We start from the raw sequence: 21,134 nt of genomic DNA on the forward strand, positions 1-21,134 counted from the left end.
CCAGGGGCCCCGCAAACGGCTACCACGGCCGATAACGTGGCAAAAATCCACGACCTCGTATTGGCAGACCGCCGACTGAAGGTGCGCGAGATAGCTGAGACAGTAGGCATCTCAAAAGACCGCGTGGGTCATATCCTGCATGAAATTTTGGGCATGAGAAAGCTGTTGGCGCGATGGGTGCCGCGTTTGCTCACTCCGGACAACAAACGCGTCCGTGAGACCACTTCAGAGCAGTGTTTGAAGCTGTTTAAGCGTAATCCGAAGGAGTTCCTGCGTCATTTTGTGACCGTCGACGAAACATGGATCCACTGGTACACACGAGAGACCAAAGAACAGTCGAAACACTGGACTGCACCCGGAGAACCTGCTCCGAAGAAGGCGAACACTGTCGCATCGGCCGGAAAGGTGATGGCCACCATTTTCTGGGATTCTCAAGGTGTGATCTTCGTCGACTACCTTGAGAAGGGCAAAACGATGACAGGACCCTACTACGCCGAATTACTGGGCCGATTCGACGCCGAATTGCGAAAAAAACGGCCACATTTGGTGAAGAAAAAGGTGCTCTTCCACCATGCCAATGCGCCACCTCACACCTGTGCCGTCGCCACGGCCAAGTTGGTCAAACTGGGCTACGAAGTGGTGCCCCATCCAGCGTATTCTCCAGATTTGGCCCCGAGTGATTTCTTCTTGTTTCCAAACTCGCCGGACAAAAATTTGAGTCAAATGAAGAAGTTATTGCCGCCACAGAAGCCTACTTTGCAGCTCAGGAGAAAACATATTTTTCTGACGGGATCAAGAAGTTGGAAGATCACTGGGTCAAGTGTATAGAGTTGAAAGGGGACTATGTTGAGAAATAAATCGACACCATTCCAAAATTTTCGTTTTTCTTTTGAAGGCTAAGTACTTATCGGACCTCCGCCCTCGTAGCAATCTAAAGAGAACCACCATCTTGATGTGAATCTTGCTTGCAGAAATATCTCGCCTTGTATGCTTGCTTTAATGCACCATTAAGGCACCATCATGTGAGACATGCTGCTAATAAGATTTCTAGATATGCTTACTTCGGAAGTGTAATTATTGGTGAAGGTGTTCATATAATGAAATTTTTAAATCAAGCACGATTATTAAAACATAGATGTTTTACACATTGAATTAAATTACTCATATTTTTCTGTTTACGAAATTAAAAAGGGAAGGTTAAAAAAATTATATTTCCTGGAATACATACAATGCTATTTGGAAAGGCTATCAAATGTGGAACTTGCAACTATTAAAAAATTGAAAGTTCACCTCACTTCCTGGCTGGCTTTCAGTTTTCTTCTGAAGGGGCCAGTAGACGATATGCACATGCTTTTTGTTTGACAGGCAGGCTCTAGTAATTGTGATGACCCTGTATAATCGACCATAAGCAAATGTATGATGTAAACAAATTTTTTAGGGGTGTGTGAATACTCAGATATCACCGAATTGACCAATGAGCATTCGAGTAATTTGATTCACGAATGGAATATCTACATTTGGTTTTTAGAATATTTGGTATATTCGGTCTTGCCGTGACCCTCGCTGTTTCAGAATGATTAAAAGATGACAAATCACGCTAATCCTGACAAAGTGCCTCTTCACCATCGACACTGACCGTGGTAGACACGTACAGCGCCAGTGATGCCAATGCCCGAAGCAATGATTGAGTCACATGATGCGTGGTCTGCACGTTTGCGTACAGATTGGCTGTATGATAACCTACTTGCCACAAAGATGGGAAAGCCCTTGTGTATTTTATAGGAAAACTTTCTATGCAATATATGATTGCCATAAAACACAGGCCCACTATTAAACTGAAAACCTCATTAGTATTTTGTACAACATAACGTGACTAATTCTTTAGCTTCAGAGGAAGAAAAGCACTTCACTCTGTTCAACAAACATTCTATTGATAAAAAATAAATGTTTCCCACACCTTCATTTACTAGAATTGAGCTATAATCAGTGCTGGCATACTAATTTGGAGTTCCTATAATATGAGTAGACTGTGCTGTATGTCTTGATTTCTATGTACCTAAGTTACTGATAGCTACTACATTCTTGTTATGCAATGCTAGAAAACTCTCGACCATCTTTTATTGCACAAAATTTGTAAACATTAAATTTTATGATTAATTTTCTGATATTCGATTCGATATTCAGCTTTTTTCCTCGATTCGATATTCAATTCGAAATCTACAATTACTTGTGTGAGAATACCAAATAGAACTTGTACAATTCTTCATTTGAATACTTATATCCATAATGGGAGTATTCAATTAATATCTGAAATTTCGAATATTTGTGCACTTCTGCCTGTTGATTATTCGGCCACCAGTGATAGGGTTTTGTGTTTAAGTAGCTGTGTGTTGTTGCAGCTATGATGACTTGTGTGACCTACGTGATGTGAAATGCTCAGAATTCATGTCGCACAAAGATTGAAATTTGAAAATATTGGGATATAAATTGGTCACGTAAGAAGTCGTTCATATCTAGCGGGAGCACATGATGTCCACAACTATGATCCTACCGAAGAGGCGCACAGTTAAAATATAGTGACATTATTTTTGTTAATTTTTTCAGTACATGTTGCTTTTAAAAACATCGATTTTTCCATGCTTTCCAGTGGCACGTACACTCACATTTCAAACAAATGTGACATACCCATTAAGAACAAGACATTTTGTGCTGCAAAAAATTTTGTTGCAGTGGTGCCATTAACTTTAAGAGGTTATACTTTTATCTGGCAGTGATCAAAGTATGAGTCGTGATAGCCGGACAGTGAAGCTAAAATGTACAATCTCAATTCTTGTTTTATGCAGAGACTTCAGCCGAGTCACTGCTGTCAGACGACTACGCCGTTCCTCCAGATGCAGTGTCCACCACAGCCGACACCCTGAGCTTGGATTCCCTCGAGCCGCACCCACCTGTAGTCTCCAGGGGCACCCAGGTATGAAATTTGATTGCCAACTGAAAGGGACAGTAAATAGAAAATAACGTAGAGCTATATAAGTAAATTACTAGGCTTGTCTGAATATTCTATATATTCAAATATTTGATCAAGTAATATGCTATTTGATATTCGGTTCCGCTCAAATTTGAGTTATTAAAGTTTTCGAAGTATTCAAAACGAACAAATATATGTGTTTTTTTTTTTGCGTATAAGCCGCGCCCCTGATTATGACACCCCAGAAAGAAGTAAAACAACATCAGCGTGCATAACATGTGAAAATAACTGCATGCAATGTCCAAATCTTTGTAAAACACTCTGTTTGCAGACACATGAATCCTCCACATTGTATCTTCAACACTTCGTCACTAAATGTCTAAACTTTGCGGGAAAGCCAGTCTCTCAGAGTAGCAAGGGACACGGGTTTGCGGACAGCGTGGGTGCACTTCCTTTTTTTTTTCAGAGCCACTACCGATTCTGAGCTCATTGGTTGACAGCAAGTGCTATGAGTGGTGACTGGCCAGGTGCCTCAGAGTTTACGGGCATTTGATGTGGTATAAAAGTCACAGGCTGGCGAGGACAGCTAGTGGGAATTAAGTAAATTTTCCAAGTTGACATGAACCAAATACACAATGTTCTAGTATAACGGCTTACTAATTTAGTTTTTTTAACATTGACAATGTAATTTCGAATGTTCCAACATAACCAATTAACCCAACTTGCTAATAAATGCATGTGCATATCATTATTTGATATTAGAAGCTAAGTATTCTTATTCGATTTTTATTCCAAATTTTTGATATTTGCCACACCCCTAATATATGATCAAGAACTTTGGTTTTGGTGAGCAAGTTGTATCTCTTAGCTCATAGGGTCATTCCATGCCAAATCAACCAGTGTTGTTTCAAACATCACAGATATAACTGAAAAGATTTCCACACGATTGTTGCCATTCAAAACTCTTTCTCCACGTATCTGTCTTTTTTTGTTAAATTTTTGTAGCGTTTTGGTGAAAATTTATTTTTCCTGCCCAGCTGTGCTAGAAGGCATCGATCAACATTTTTTTTTTCAAAGGCACATTTTATCTTCCAGTCATTCAATTGGTGTGTATGGCAAGACAATGAAGTGGTGTGACTGCCAAAATAGCCAATGTTTCAAATATTTAAACACTTTGAGTGCTTTTGGCACCGGCAAAAGCACGAAGTTAGATTTTTTTTCATTGTAATGTAGAAAAATCCAGAATCTGGTTGGTAGTCAGTAGTTAGCAGTCGGCGGTCGGACTTTCACTGCCAATACAAAGGCACCATTGCAAAAGCTGCGTGCTTTCATACAACCAAGTTGTAGGGCGCATTCATCACTGAATGCCAACTAGCACTTTGAGACGCAGATGCTGTCGCGCCTCAGCTTTGTGACATCTGAAGGTTTACGTGCTGTGTACATGGAGTGCTCGAGAAGGACAGCTCTCCTCCTTTCCCGCCGCTCTCTCTCTCTGTGGTATATGGGGGAGAGTGCTCTGGCAGGAGAGGAGGGTGGCAGTCGCCTCCTTTTCACTGGAGACAACACACATACGACAAATCGGCTTATACGTAAAGCCACCTATGCTACCTCTACAGATGTGCTGGTTCACAGCTCTGTCCTCTACCGAACTACGCAATGAAACAACAAGCACCACCTAATATCCTCACTGCAACAAATATACGCCATCAAGTGTATCATTCCTTTAATATATCCAACATCTTTCTAGCAGCGTTCTGCTAGACAATCATTGTCAGTGGTTTCTGCACAGTTCTACTCTAAAAAACATGATGCCCTGAGAAGCCCTGGGCTCTTGTTCTCAACCGCTCATGTGACAGGGGGCATGCTACCGCTTTTACAGGAGAGCCTTTACCCTGTTGTACCTGAGCCGGCTGAGAAAAGTGGCTACCTGACCAAGCTCGGGGGCAAGCTCAAGACCTGGAAGCGCCGATGGTTTGTCTTGGCCAATGGGACACTGCGATACTATAAGGCACAGGTGAGGAGAGCTGCTAACATAAGCCATGTGCAGTAACACTTATGAGAGGACACAAACACAAGGGTGAATTATGGTACGAAATTAAGTTGCATATAATGCTAAAAGTATGATTGGCATTGCAGCTCACTGAAATCTATTGTCATAGACGTTGCTGATTTTCAGCTTTACGTTGCTATATGCAGCCTTAAAACAATTCCCAAGGTGATGTATTCAAGGGTTCTGCAAAAGTTCACTTGGTCAGTTAGGCCTAGCCCTTCCCTGGCTAGGCCTAACTAGTGCCGTCTTGTTGGGAGTTGGCGACAAATGTTGCGGTCTGGTGCAGTCAACGAAATGCTTCAGGCTGTGCAGAACTTGGGAAACAGAGGAGCCACCTCACTAACGAAAGTGAGGGCACCTTCCGGTCATATGCCTCGATTCCTAGACACACGTGGCTGCTTGGTCTACATGTTTTGCAAGTGCACAGCCTTTGAAAAATGTTGTTTTGGTTATAGTGCGGAAGTTCGTAACTCCGACGACTTACGTTATAGGCAGTCTATACTGCTAAGTGGCTAAGTGCTAGTCATGGACTCTTGGCTAAGTGCTAATCATGGACTCTTTCTTCAAAGGAGTGTCAAGGAGACCTAGACTGCCAACATTTCAATTCAATGACAAAAGTGCTTTGAAATGATGGCTTCAGCATTTCACAGATTAGTATTTCACGATGGCATAAAACAGATGTGTAATGCGAACTGATAGTTCTTGAAGGATGTACTGCAATGAAAATGGCTGCATTGCTTGTGTTGCATTGCAGAGTGATGTTGGCCGCAAGCCAAGAGGCCAGATTGCCCTGGATGAAGTCTGCCGAGTCACTCGTGCGCATGGTGCCACCACCTTTGAGGTGAGGACAAGTGATTGGCCAATTACTGATTGGCTAGCCCACTGTATTTAGAAAGATACGGTCAAACCTTGCAATAAACAACTTGCATCGAACATCAAAATAATTTTGTTATATCAGATATTCGTTATATGCATATATTAGTTACATGCTGATATTCGTGATTAACATTTTGGATTTACTTTTAATTCATTATATTCATATTCATTATATCGCGCTTAGCTTGTACTTTCTTTGGGGTTAGCAAATGCCTACTTCTAAGTATGTTGATATGCACCAAGCGTGTGATGCACCTGAAATGAGTGCATTGTTGCATCTATGATACTGTTTGCTTAAGGACAACGAAATTCCCGACAACAACCTTTCTAACTATGGCAGGACTACCAAAAAAAAGAAGGCATTCCTTTGTGCATTTGTTTCGCGGGACTACCAAAAAAAGAAGGCATTCCTTTGTGCATTTGTTTCGTGCGGCTTCAAACAATCTAAAAATCTTGGTAAGCGCTTTAACATTGTCGGTGTTGCACATACTATAGCTTAGGTGCAAGCCATAGAGGTTGATAGCATTGCACTCTTCTGATTGCGATGACTATCAACTTTTCAGTGTCGATCAGCTTCACACAACCCTCTATTCGGTTCTGATGTTTTCCTACTTACCGATGCTTTGTGAAAAGAAAAAAAAACAAAAAGCCAGTACTCTGCTTGAAGTAGGAAAGTAATTGTACAACATGGCATCCAAAATGATATGTCACTCATTGGAAGGGTGGGTGCTTTAATTGTCAGAGCATGTTGGAAGCTTGTTGGAATCTGTTGGAACCTGTCAAGATAGTTAAAACTTTATTGGTGAAAAAGGAAAGAGGGTTTGGGGAGTAGATGGTCGAAGTCCTCTAGTTCAGGGCCCCGCTGGCTTTAGCCGCCCGCCGGACCTGATCCAGGAGAGCCAGCTGCTCCTCCAGGTCTGAGCTGGACAGTTGTGCCTCCCACTGCTCCAGGTTTAGGATTTTCTGTATGCTTAACTTGTGTTAAGTTTCTCTGGCTTTTGTGTGCAGCACACAATTGTCGCACAACGTGCTGTAATATGTTCGCAATTTGGTCATTTTTATTCATTAGGTTATGGGGCCGTGGTGGTGCCACAGAGCTGTCCGAATAATCAAGCATGTCCGAATTATCACTGTCTGAATAATCGGTTGGCGACTGTGCTTACAGATGAGTTTGTGGTCTAAATGATATTTTTTTTTTCATTTGTCAAAGTGGGTAATGATACAACCAAGTTACAGCGAGATCTGCATGACTTATTTGTACCGAGATATAGCATGTAGAGGTGGAGGCATAGCATGACATGGTCTATAGCCGGGAAAACATAAGAACGAAGGTGCAAATACATCACCTCTCTGGCTCAAGGAGAATTTGTATAGATACTTTGCCAGTTATGTTTGCTCACTTCCACAATATCACCGCAGAGGCAAATTTTCATGACGGCATCTCTCAAGAATTATATTCTGGAGAGCGGAGGTGTATTGAGGGCATTTGCAGTGCAGTTTTATGGGCAGAACCTGTACTGAATTCCGAAATTGTCACCAAGTTTAGAATGTGGTACTTCTTTGCTAATGCAGATAGCGACGGACAAGCGGTCCTTCTACCTGACAGCTGACTGCACATCCACCATGGAAGAGTGGGTACGAGGTGAGACCCTCCCTTCAATGCCGGTGGTGTGCTCTTCAGTTGTTTTTGCAATCACGTGACTACCACCACCGGTTTCGGTAGTGGGAATAGTCTCCTGCTTCAGGTCCATTGTCTCGCTGCAGTTCGCACGCCTTTTGAACTGGTCACGCAAAGGGCAATATAATTAATTATTTGAGGCGCTCTCGAGGAATTGAGGCTTTATACCGTAATTTTGAAGTTGACAGCTACCTAGAAAGCAAAAATGAAGGACACAAAATGATAGTGTCAGTACTCCTTTCTGTACTGCTGATGAGTACAGTCGTCATGAGTAACAGTACCTAGGTGTGAGACTACACACAGACCAGATGGTCTGTGTGTAGTCTTTCTCTTTATTATCGGTCGCTTGAATGCTTGCACTGGAATCATGGCTTGCCTGGGCACCATATTTCTGGAAAATTTGGTACAATTTTTGTCATTTCCTACAGTATGGAAAAGATTAAAGGTAGGGGTGTGTGAATATCAAAATTTTTGAATACGAATCGAATACGAATACTTAGTTTCGAATATCAAATAATGATATGCACATGCATTTATTAGCAAGTTGGGTTAATTGGTTATGTTGGAACATTGCAATTACATTTTCAATGTTAACTAGACTAGTAAACAGTTATACTAAAACATTGGGTATTTGGCTCATGTTAACTTGGAAAATTTAGTAATTCCCACTAGCTGTCCTCGCCAGCTTGTGCCTTATTATACCGCATCAAATGCCCGTGAACTCGGAGGCATTTGACCCTGTGCCAGTCATCACTCATCGCACTTGCTGTCAAGCAGTATGCTCAGAATTGGGGGTGGCGCTGCAAAAAAAAAAAAAAAAGTGCACCCTCACTGTTCGCAAACCCGTGCCCTTTGCTATTGAAAGGCTGGCTTTCCTGCAAAGTGTAGACGTCCAGTGGCTAAGTGTGCCTTACAGGCGCAATTTCACTAGCAGCTTGAAATCATCACAAAATTCAGCACAAACTCGCCCCCATATTCTTAGATTAGAAAGAAACAAATGCTAAAAACTGTGTTTGCTCCCGCACAGCCGCCAATATATTCGAGTTGATTCGAATATTCGGTTGGATCCGAATATTTTCGAATATCTATTTTTCGAATCGAATACGAATATTGAAAATATAATATTCATTAACATTTGAACTTTCGAATATTCGCACACCCCTATTTCAAGGTCAACTATGAATTGTCAGCACACTTCTGTGCAGTTTGTGCCCCTGGTAGTATTGCCATGCTGTCACCGCTAAAGACCGTTCTTTGTGCATTCATTGCAGTGCTGCAGCAGGTACTGCGCAATCGGCAGCTGAGCAGTAGTCATGGCACTTGTGCATTGCATTGTCTAGTGGCTAGCACTGACAGCAGGTACTACGAGTGCTTTGACAGGTACGCCGTCTACTTTAACGTCGTGCAGACAGAGGAGCAGTAGTCGATGGCACTACCTCCGGGGCTGCAGTGCTTATTTTCTGGCGCGGTCGAAAGCCACAGGGGACGAAAGGCGACGTGGATGGCCGACATGGTGGTGAACCAGGGTCAAGGCGATGGCCATGCCCGCCGGCTGTTAGGGCGGAGCCACGGCGGGAATCATTGGCGGCGCGACCTTGCTATCTACATGATACGGCGCCCCTGGTCGTCCGCAGACTGACACGGTAAGAGTACCGTTGTGCGACAGCCAGACAGAACGTTGCTTAAGTGACTTTATTAGAGGGGTCGTACAGGACGCGAACAGAAAGCTATCGTTACACGTCGGACGATTCGCATATTGCTGTGTGGGCTCTTCACAGTCGACGTTGCGGCAGTATTTGGAAGTCTCGAATTTTTTGCAAGCCCTCCAACCACACAAAAGAAATACAGTAAAGCCTAGTTAATTCGACACTAGTTAATTCAGAAAATTTAATAATTCGGACTCATCCTCTGGTCCCGGCAGGCGTATGCATTGTTTAATGCAACCAAACTCTCTTTAATTCTGACGTACTTGGTCACACATTGGTTAATTTGGACAACTCTCGAAGCTCGGCGAGCGCAGAGCACCGCGAATGTCCGATGCAAAAGAGCTAGAACAGCGTTAGCATCCAACCGAAATGAAGTGGCAGAGTCCGCATCGCCATAAATTTGTACAATGTAGACCGCTTATAACGTAAGTCGCCGGAGTCATGAATATCTGCACTATAAGCGGTACCGCACTATAACCAAAACAACGATTTTCAAGCCCTGCACGTATGCAAAACATGTAGACAAAGCAGCCGCACGTATCCGAGAATCGAAGCGTGCGACTGAGAGTTTTGCATCCATTTAAATTTACGAACGTTGAAAGGTCCAAGTACCCACGATCTTCGCATGAAGCAGACAAAGTAATAATTTTTAACAAATGTCTCAGTTTCGCCCAAAAGGCGAAGCATCATTTGCGATAGCAAATTAGTAGAGAGCCATAAGGAGTAGGGATAGTAGTTTTATCGGCTGCGTAAACTTGACACATTCGCTTACTAACTGAATTAACAAGCATGGTGTCAACGCGCACAAGCAAACATGAATAGACTCGATGACTGTAGACAACCACTGTCAAAACGCGGCCGCCGCAGCGAGTGAAGGTTCGTGCGGTCTATCGCTTCAACGGAAACTGAGCGGCGTAAGCACAGCGCATGCAAAGGTCAGAGCCGTGTGGAGATCGCTTTCAAGATATGGTGCGCGCGACAACACCGACAGCCGGCACAGGCGCGAACGCATTTGTTGGAAGAGTAGCCCCTCCCCCCTTCCCTCCCTCCCGTGCTGCCGTCCCACTTTGCTCCTTTCGCGTAGGAGATTGCGTCGCCAGTTCCCTTTGCGCCCGGTTGCAAGATACGCATTTGGTGCCTCAGCGCAGGGTCGCCCCCTCCTTTCCTCCCTCCCTCCCTCCTTCCCTCCTTCCTTCCTTCCTTCCTTCCTTCCTTCCTTCCTTCCTTCCTTCCTTCCCATACCCTCACGGCCTCTCGCGCAACGAAGTCGCGTTTACTCTTCGCTCTGCGTTCGCTATCCATGAAGGCGCCGTCCCCCGCACGCTTTCACTCGCACATACGGCGCGCGGCGACGATCTTATTGCCCTTGTACTCATGCTCCACGTCTCAATGTCCTCCTCCGCATCGCCCTCGTTGATCTCCTCTCTCATCGGTGGGCGCACCTCATTGAGAAGCGTGCTCACTACCACTCTTGTCGGCGAGATTTTCCCACGGAAGCCGCATTATAACCGGTATTTCGTCTCACGCGGCTGCACTGTAAGCGGTATGCGTATACATGGAGTGCTATGGGAAAATTAACGGGAGTCTGAAAAGACCGTACTATATCCGGTCCTGCACTATAAGCGGTTACGTTATAAGTGGTCTATACTGTACGTCAATGACAGCAACGCTAGAACGCTTCGTGCCTGCTTGTGCCTTTAAAGCCTTTATTCTTGCGTTTACCGCCGTGCATAACACCGTGCTGGCTGCATGCCTCATAACTGCGTAGTTGCTATCCATGACTGCGTCGATAGCAACCTTGGTTTCCTCCGCAGCGGTTGCAGTAAACAGTAGTTTCGTTTCGACTCGGTGCACGCGTTGGCTACATGCCTTCATAACTGCATAGTCACCATTTATAATCGCATCGATAGTGACCACAGTTCTGTCCGCAGTGGCTGCAAAAAACAGTAGTTTCGTTTTGACTTGGTGTGTATGTTGTCTGCATGCCTTCAAAACAGCGTACTCGCTATCCACGACTGCGTTGATAGCAACCACAGTTTCATCTCCACTTGTTGCAGCAAATGGTTATTTCATTTTGACTTGGTGCGTGTGTTGGCTGCTGACCTTCATAACTGCATAGTCGCCATTTATAATCGCATCGATAGTGACCACAGTTCTGTCCGCAGTGGCTGCAAAAAACAGTAGTTTCGTTTTGACTTGGTGTGTATGTTGGCTGCATGCCTTCAAAACAGCGTACTCGCTATCCACGACTGCGTTGATAGCAACCACAGTTTCATCTCCACTTGTTGCAGCAAATGGTTATTTCGTTTTGACTTGGTGCATGTGTTGGCTGCTTACCTTCAGAATCGCAAGGTCGCCATCCATGGTCGCACCAATAGCGTTCGCGGTTTCGTCTGCAGTTGCTGCAGCAAAAGGTAGTTTAGTTTTGACTCTGCAAAGCTGTCGAGGATGAAGAGCACCAGCTACATCGCGATGGATGGATGATCTGTTGGCGACCAGCTCACAGGGGAAAAAGTAATCAGGGATGTGTGCGCAGTAGTGAAAAGCGTGTCTCAGCACAGCGCACTTCGGCCATGCTGCGAACGAAGTTCGCTAGTTTCTTTGCCGCTGCGAGAGTCAATCAGTCATGAAATGATGAGAATTGCAGCTTCCCAACTGCTTTTGTGCAAAATAGAAACAGGATTTGCTAATTCATTCAGTAAATAAAACTGTGTTGATGTAGTAAGCATCGGTTTATTGTTTTCTGATACCCTCGATAATTCAACATTCGGTTAATTCGGCCATTTTTTTTTGGTCCCATGAAATTCAAATTAAAGAGGTGTTACTGCTGCTGCCGTTGTAAATCAATGGCATTGCCAATGCGTAAATCGGAAGGCACATTCTGTTTTTCCAGATAACGCTTTCTTGTACAGTTAAACCTTGATATCATGAAGTTGGTAAAATCACCAATTTGCTTTGTTATGTGGAAATTTCGTTACTATACTGAAATTCAACCTTTTATGCAAATAAGCAGTTGCCAATAGATTTTCTTACATCGAAGGAGCCGCAAGATTTTCTGAATTATCGGGCAATTGGAACAATTTGAATCAGAAGATACATAATTTTGTTTAATTTGAGATTCGGCGACGAAAGATAAAACTTCCTGCTGTGTCGACGATATCTCCACATCGGCGGTTCGAAGTGAGGCCAGCCATACTTTTGTGTCCAGTATGCCCCTGCAGCTGGTAGTCGCCCGCAGTGGGAAAACGCCATCGTGAAACGTGCTGGAAGTGGTGAGCGAATGCTTCTGCTGCCTCTCACTTCAGTGCGTCTCCAAAACTTGAGATTATGCAACCTACGAGATTACACAGGAAGACAGTGCACACAATGCCACGCCATCTAGGTATGCCCACTCTTTGCTCATGCGGCAGATTTTGTCTAAAACAGGGCGCACTGGCTGCATATATGCTCAGCTGCAGTAGAAAAGATGATGCACACCAACCTCCGCCCCCTCGCGTCTGCTTTATTGCGTTATGGCGGATTCACTCCCCTCGCCACTTTCCTCTTGCCACCATCCTTCTCGACTCACCCTCGCATGCTTTCACTTGCACCCAATGCATACAGCGTGCAGGGTGCAATAGGATTTTATCGTACTTGGACTTTATACCGAACACGACGCTGTTCCGCTTCCGCTCTTGGTCACGCGGTGTGTGATTTGAGAGGTGTGTTCCTTAGTAGCCACTTGTAATTCAACCAATTGACCATCTGCGTTCGTGGAAGTTTCTATGTCTTGTCTCAATATTCCTTCACGCCGGCAGTGAAATTTTGTTATATTGAAATCATGTGTAAACACAGTTTGTTAAATTGAGGTTCTGATTATGTGACAAGAAGTTATCACAAGTGAAATATTTCGTTATAATCTCGAGATTTAACGGTAATAGAAATAGAATAAATTATTGAGAGTAAGGATAAGGCAGCATGACATCAAAAATCAGCAGAGAAAAAAATTGGCTGCTTTCCATCGCTGATGGCATGAGAAGGCTTATGAATTTAGAATTCTAAAAAAGGATGTTTTAGAAAGAGTATCGAGTTTGCATTGAACTATTTAATATATTTTTAAAGCACTACTTTCGAGGCTAACACACTTTGACTCGGTGAACTGACATCGAACATAGTCGCTGGCAAGCATGTTCTGCACAAAGTGACACTAAACCTTTTTGTGTGGCAACCTGTGAATGACATTCATGTTGAAGTATACATTTGACTCCCATTAATTAAAAACCTTCCAGGGCCACAAGTGTTGATCAAATTATCCGAAAAGTCAAGTTAACAAATGACGACAAAATGAAAGCGTTCAAATTTATTTATTGCTTGAAGTAGTCTGTCATCATCAACAGGCTATTTCGATACAGTAATACAACAATTATACATGTCATCTTCAGGTCAGTCATCCATGGACCTCAACACTATTATCAGTGCTCACAAAATTGTCAAAAAAGACATTGCCAAAGCAATATGCTAGTCGTTGTCATCGCTGCAGGACAGGTTACTATCACTGTCATTGCCTAGGGAACCAGTAGGTGCCTTCTGCTGAACTTCTTGTGTTTTCACACATTTAGTAACAGTTGCATGCATGAGGTGGTGCCGGTGTCGGGTAGATTTAATTGGACCGACACGCTTTCACATTCAAACTAAACAACTTTTCCTTCCACAGCAATGTATGGTGTCTTGACGAGACATTGCAGTGCGTTTGAATTAAGTGAAAAGTCAAATTAACTGATGTCGAATTAACGGGAGTCAACTGTACTTACTTAAAGGCACTGACACTAAATTTGCTCGTCTAACAGGGGTGTTCACTTTCTTGCGCTGTCTGTTAGAACCCCTTGGGACAGATTCCCCTGCGGGACGCTCGAGTGGAGGAAGTGCTGCACCTGTCGGACAGCGATGAGGATGAGGCGGGTGGTGACAAGAGCGAGCGCAGTGGCACCGCCACTCAGCACCAGCAGCAATTCACGGTGGCCTTGCTCCCGCGGAACCAGTCGCCCACCTACCTTCTGTTCCCCACCAGGCAGGAAATGGTAAGACGATGTGCACTTATGCAGGAGTTGTGTGTCAAAATACTATGTGCACGAGGGTTGGGTTTTGTTGTCCTGTCAACAGTGTGGTTGGCATCATACAGTGGCCTGCATTTCTTGTCATAAACACTGCACAAAATGATTTTTCGCTTACCACTGCTTTGTACAGCCTATTACACAGAATAATGCAACCACTAGCGGCCAGCAAAGAACACACACACATATTAAGTCATCCTCATCACTTCTGCACCTCATCAGTTCCGAGCGACCAGACGAGGGGGAAAGAGAATCGACCAATCAGTGGTCGACACGAAACCACAGGCTGTGGTACGAGGAACGAGGAAGAAGAAGAGACTGGGACGCTCGAAGAGAGATCGCTCGGAGACGGGGTGCAAGGATCGCTGGTGTCGAGGTCGGTGTCGTCGGGGTCCAGACCCGAACCCGAGAGCCTCAACAGAACCAGCATGGCCCCGGTTGTCCCTGGAGGGATCCACCGAGCGTAAGGCCCGGTTATTCCTGCGGCAGCTGCTGCTGCCGGCGTTCGTGTTCCTGCTGGCGTTCCTGCTCCTCTTGCTGTTCTTGCTGGCGTGCCTGTTCCGGTTGGCGTTCCTGTTGCTGTTCCTGCTGGCGTGCCTGTTCCGGTTGGCGTTCCTGTTGCTGTTCCTGAGCCGCCGTGCGGAGAGCAGAGGTCACCTGGGGGTGACCAGAGGCCTGGAACGACGCTGACGAGAGGCGCCAGGGCGAAGCCACGAGCCAGCGAACCGGTACGGGCGCCGCTCAGCTACAGCGGTCGGACTTGGTCGGTCTTCGACTCCGACAACCTTGGACTCGGACGTCCGGGTTGGCTCTACCGTGCGTCCGCGTCCCTCGCATGCCACTGCCCGCCACGTCACTACTGCCGTCAACGCAAGTGCTAGTGCACGCCGTCAACGCAAGTGCCCGAGTAACTAAGACTCGATGATTTTTGTTTCTTTGTTTTGATTGAGACTCTTCTCGCGTGGACTAACGGGGTTAATTGTACTTTTGGTTTTTATGTACTTTCTGTGTTCTGTTTAGTGTTCTTTTCTTTTCCTCCTTTTCCTTGCTTTGAATATTAAGTTTGTTTTGAAAAAAGAAAATGGCTTTGTCTTTCCTGAACGGAGGCTCTGCCTCAGTGTAACAATTCACTCCCGAAGAACCTGACATCACACAACAGTGTGGTTGGCATCATACAGTGGCCTGCATTTCTTGTCATAAACACTGCACAAAATGATTTTTCGCTTACCACTGCTTTGTTCAGCCTGCTACACGGAATAATGCAACCACTAGCGGCCAGCAAAGAATACACACACATATTAAGTCATCCTCATCACTTCTGCACCTCATCAGTTCTCTCGAAAACCTGGTCAGCCATCAGTTACTGTTTGATATTTGTGTCACCTTGAAGCTCTTGATGACAGCCTTGAATGAGTCCGCATGATACGTTCAAAATTGACACGCATACCTCTTGCAGCAATGCCCTCCCAATGCGACTGCTAAACTTGCTAAACAACGCACCTCAGTAGAACTGATATCAATGAAGCACACTGGATGGATCTATACCGCAGCGTGATCACAATTGCCAGAATACCATGACGGTGCCATTGTCAGGTGGACGGTAACTAGTGCATTTAGTTGCAGCTTGCAGAAATTAACCAACATGCAGGTGTGGCCTCCAAGATTGCAATGGTGTGTGGTGGAATTTCAGAGGCAAGCACGCAGATATGCCTGTGATGCTTAGTAAAACTTTTCTTTTTCCACATTTTCATGCTCCAAAGTGACAGTGTGGGCCATACACAAGTAAATATGGTATTCATTAATGCACTTGGCATTGTTGTGTCTTCAGTTTGTGTGGAAAAAATGAACTAACTGAAGCAGGGGTGCAGTGCAAGTGATCTTTTTTAAGAGAAACCTGTTACACATTCTATGCAGGATGCCTGGCTTTACCATTTGACGGTCGTGTCTTCAGGAGAGAACACATCAGGCAGCCAGTACGAGCAGCTGATCAGCCGGCTGCTTGAAGTGGACGGAGACCCAGGTGAGGAAAGCAATCTTGCTGGCATCGGCATCTCAGCCTTGTTTTGTCTTGTGCAAGTGTAGTAAAACCTCGTCAATACGTCCCCGCTTAGTAAGTAATTCTGTTTTCAATATAGTCGCTATCAGTCCTCCACCCTATCACCATTGAACCTAACGTATTGGCCAACCACTTAAGCCGTAGTTATTTAACGCATGCCAAACGGTTAGTGCATAGTATTACTTCATTTTACATTGCCTACAGGCGTAGAATCAGCAAAATGTCATGCACGCAGACCATGCATAGTGAAATTGTGGCTCATGGACCTTTCCCGGACTGCAGTCACCTCCTATAGTGACGTCAAAGCATAGTAGCCATGACATGTTTCCTGCTTCCGTAGCTTCTATCGCTTTCACGTCATCGTCATGGATGACGACGTCATCTCATGGAGAAACTGGCTCACGGCCTTGCTGGTGGCTGGTGTGTAGTCAAGAGAATAAAAAAACAGTGCATGCGAAAGGCATTGCAAGTGAGCAGTGTGTCTGCATCCATTCTACCTCCCACCCTACTGTGCTACATTCCAAAAAAAAAAAAAAAAAACAGTGCTAGCACTATTACCTAGTGGCACTGTTTATCGTCTTACTGGTGACATTTGCAGTCCTGCTGTGTTGCATTATAATTAGCACATACCTTGTGTGAGCGACTGTGCTGCCACTGTTGTACTGTTGCAGGGAGTGTCGTTTGGCGTCACCCACTGCTGCTGCATAGCAAGGAGCCCCTGAGCCAGCCGCTTACCAGCCTGGCCTCCGAGGAGCTGCAGTCACAGGCGCTACGGCTATTCAAGGTGTGCACCCTCTGCACTGAGTTGGGCATAGAGTTTCTGAAAAAGTTATTGGAGAGAAATCTTGTGTTGCAATCGTTTGGCAAACCTGGGAACGATGAGTAGTACAGCAGATTTTTATTAATACAATTCTTCAGTTTAATTCAATCTCAGCAAAAGGCCCCAGCCATTCATTTTGATGGGCCAAGGCTTTTGTTATTTCGCTCCTGAAATTGCCACCTCTCTGGATAACTTGAACTTGACTTGAACTTAACGTATGGTGAACCCATCAGTGACCCCAATGGTTGCAGCATCTGCCTTAGTGCCGCTAAGGGACAATCAATGTATTGAAGACATGCTATCTCTCTCCAAGAATTTCGATTTTTGGCTTGCTTTTGCCAGTGTCTCAAGCGAAAAGGGTGTTGTGTGCAGTCTTATGTTTGCCATGCACTCCCCGTGCCATCGTAGATGTGCGTTGTGTGTGGTGTTGTGTTAGGAAGCAACGATAGGTGTCCTCCACCACAAGGAAAGTAGCTCACCTCCTCACACCACTGGTTTTTGACATTTCGTTTGCTTCTGTCTTGGCTTCTAGAAATAACTCCTTTTTAAATATTCCTGCAGGCAATGCTACTCGGACAATGCTTCTTGGGCAGCCATCTTTATATCTCCTACTGTATAAACTTAAAATTTCCAACAGGCCTGGAGAGGGGCCTTTCAAGAAAAGTGAAACTACCGTATTTACTCAAATCTAACGTGCACTTTGTTTCCGATAGAACAGGTCCGAAAATTGCATGCGCGTTAGAATCGAGTACGACCCTAAATCTGCGTTACCATATAGCCGTCGGCATTTCAAAATGGCCGCCTCGCACGCGCGGCGAGCCTAGCTACATTCTAGCCTAGCTGCTGTAGCTTCCTCCATGTGCTGCACTACACGTGCTTAGGCATTAGTCTACCGTCTTTGTTCCCGTTTTCCGCGTCTGCTCTATCAGCATGAAGCGCCGAGTTCATCATGATGCCACATATAAAAAGAAAGTGATCATGTGTGCGGAGATGGACGGAAATTGGGCCACATCACAGGCGTTCGGAGAATCTGAAACTTGCGTGCGGGACTGGCGCAAACAGGAGAGGATTTTCGCCAGCAAAGCAATGCGGAAGGGTTTCGATGTACCAAAGCAGACGTATTCTGCAACGATCCATTTCGGCAATATGATCGCCTTGGCCCTATCTTGAAAGCGATCTGCGACGGGGAAAGTCTGCCGCACTGCTTATAGGTTGCGTTGAAGCGAGAGACATGCTAGCACGAAGGTCAATTCGCTCGTCGCGCTTCGTCACTCTAGCGTTTTGACAGCAAGTTTCCGTGGTCAACGAGCGAGATGTGTTCGTTTGCTTGTGCGCGCATGACACCGTGCTTGTTAATTTATTTAGCAAGCGAATGTTTGCAAGCTTATATGGCCGATAAAACTGCTTTCATTTCTTCGTATAGCGGTCTACTAATTTGCTATCGCATTCAATGCTTCGCGTTTCGGGCGAAACTGCGACTTTTTTAGTCATCGCAACTTCAATGCATCGGGAGTAAATGTCTGTTTTTACAAATGAGAGAAAGTTCTATTTCTGTTTGAAAGCATGAGGTGCAGGGTACTGTAAAGGATTTTTTTTGTCATGGAAAACGGTTGCGCGTTACAATCTAGGGCGCGTTAGAAGCGAGTAAATACGGTAAGCGGATTATGAAATTTAAAGCACAAATAACCAACGATCTAGAAAGTTAACAATTGGTGCGAAAAGAGCGGAAATGCCGTACGGGCTGGAAACTAATTTATTGGGAGTAATGACAATAGGAGACTTGTCAGTTAAAGCAACTCTGAAGAGAAAAACTATTTGAGTTGTTTTAGTAAATCATTCTTCTGCAATACTCAAAAAGCCACTTGTGCTGTGGGAAGATTGGCAAGCCAGAAAAGATGCAGTAATGGAAGGACGGGTGGCACCGCCGCCTTGGAAGTTCTGCCATCGGTTTTCTGTGATGTCACAGATTTTGTTGGCATCTGCTCAGGCCTAGTTAGTTAGTGTTTCATTGGTAAAGACAGACTCCATTGTGTTCTGAAAAAGCCAAGGACTGAACTTTCAAGAGCTTTTACCGAGCCGCAGTGGCCAAAATACGAGAAAGTATGTTGAAATGTGTGGCGCCACACTGATATACTATCACTAGGATCTCGGTGCAAAATTCGAAAGATGGAATTTTGACCTTCATTTTCGGTTTAATAATCAACCAGTAGCCAACCGATAATTCGGATGCCAATCATTCGAACATGCTTGATTATTCTGGCAGCTCCGCGGCACCGTCACTAACCCCATAGATTTAATGTATATGGACAGTCGAAATTTCGGACACTTTACAGCGCACCGTGCGATAATTCGGACTCCGATTGCACGACTGTTCGCTAATTTGGCCACTGAGTCAAGCAGAAATAGCGATACAGTGGAATCTCGTTGAGACGATTATGCATAATATGTTTTTAGGGATAATACGTTTTTTTTTCTTTTCCCGATAATACATTTTGGTTCAATAATACGTTGGATGATACGATTTTCAGATCATACGCTTTATTTTCTGATTCCCGTGAAGATCGTATCCACGAGATTCCACTGTATTTTCATTTTGATACGTCGCCGGCCATGTCTCCTGCACCTCACCAAAACCGAAACTAGCAAAGCCTAGTCGATTTAGTAGTTCTCGATAAATATTGAGTGTAATTTTGTCCATCTTTTGCAACAGCACGGCAATGGTCGAGATACAGGCTGCGATTTTGTAGTGATGCCTTCCGCTCGATTCCATGCCACTCATTCTTAACATCCATCGTTCATGGCCTACTGATCTCGTTGATAAGGCATGTGGAGCGACACTGCTACCACTGACGAAGTGCGAAAAGCGTGAGAAGGAAGTCTTGGCACTGTGCGAAGAATGCTGTCACTCATAAACGCCGATGCGTCTTGCACTTGTCACGTGGAATTGGTGGTATCTCCGAAAGTGAGAATTCAACAATATGGCGCACCTTTTTGACCACTTATGGAATGAAGTCACTACAATCAATGACCGATTTTCCGGACGCCTGATTTTTCGGACATGCCCGATCATTCAGACGCCTTCGCGGCACCACCACATACCCCCATAGAGTCAATGTATAATAACGTCTGAATTTTCGGACGCAAAAAAACCTTCGCTGTCCGATTTTCTGGACTTTTTGCCATGACCGCAGGTCCAAAACAGCATTAATCGAAACCACCACCGCTGCCATTTCAATTGTCTCGCCGTCTCCAACCGGCGCTCTAGCATGCAGATCCGCTGGCCTAGGTACATCGACATTCACTCCCAAGCTTCTTTCTGTTCGGTGCCGTGTTTTTTATTGAAACAATTTGCTGCTGTTAGCAATGGCGCCAAGTCTGCCTTCGTAATCCTCGCCAATGTCTTGGAAGCTCGGAAAGGACGGCGCATTGCATAATGCCGGTTTCCGAAAGTCAGCTTCGCCTCAGTACGAAGGGTTTTACGCAGTGAAGCACACACAAAGTATTGCGGTGAAGCATACCAAGACTGGTAAGAGACAATTGTCACGGGACAGGGTATGTATTCCTTAGTTATACATGCGTGCACCCGCCATCTCCTATCTCCGAGCACTGATACACCGAATATGTGTACTGGCACGCCTTCAGAGCTATTTCAGACATACCTATGGCAATTTAAGCCCTTGGGGGCAGTAAAAGGCATGCATTAGTTTTGTCGGACGTTTTCGTGGCCCCTAGGGAGTCTGAAAAATTGGTCGTCGACTGTATTATAGGGCAGATGCGCTATTTCAGATTTCTGATTCGACAGTCAATGTCGAGTCCAAATTATTGGTTGGCTACTATTAACATAAAATTAATTGTAGAAAGTTTTGGAAGAACAGACTAATAGTCTGTAA

The 21,134-nt window shown here is 44.8% G+C and overlaps 1 protein-coding gene across 1 annotated transcript in view; it reads left to right on the forward strand.

Moving 5' to 3' along the window:
• LOC119463695 (uncharacterized protein CG43867-like) overlaps positions 1–21,134 on the forward strand; it is a 59,205-nt gene that overhangs the window by 19,660 nt on the left and 18,411 nt on the right. Inside the window, exons 9-17 of the mRNA XM_049655341.1 lie at positions 2,844–2,971; positions 4,848–4,982; positions 5,773–5,859; positions 7,467–7,536; positions 8,844–8,952; positions 13,972–13,975; positions 14,135–14,335; positions 16,283–16,388; positions 17,096–17,208. Of these exons, the coding sequence (XP_049511298.1) occupies positions 2,844–2,971; positions 4,848–4,982; positions 5,773–5,859; positions 7,467–7,536; positions 8,844–8,952; positions 13,972–13,975; positions 14,135–14,335; positions 16,283–16,388; positions 17,096–17,208 (953 nt within the window). The remainder of the gene's footprint in view (positions 1–2,843; positions 2,972–4,847; positions 4,983–5,772; positions 5,860–7,466; positions 7,537–8,843; positions 8,953–13,971; positions 13,976–14,134; positions 14,336–16,282; positions 16,389–17,095; positions 17,209–21,134) is intronic.

This window comes from Dermacentor silvarum, chromosome 9 (genome assembly GCF_013339745.2).
Source record: "Dermacentor silvarum isolate Dsil-2018 chromosome 9, BIME_Dsil_1.4, whole genome shotgun sequence".
In the NCBI taxonomy this organism is placed as follows: Eukaryota; Metazoa; Arthropoda; class Arachnida; order Ixodida; family Ixodidae; genus Dermacentor; species Dermacentor silvarum.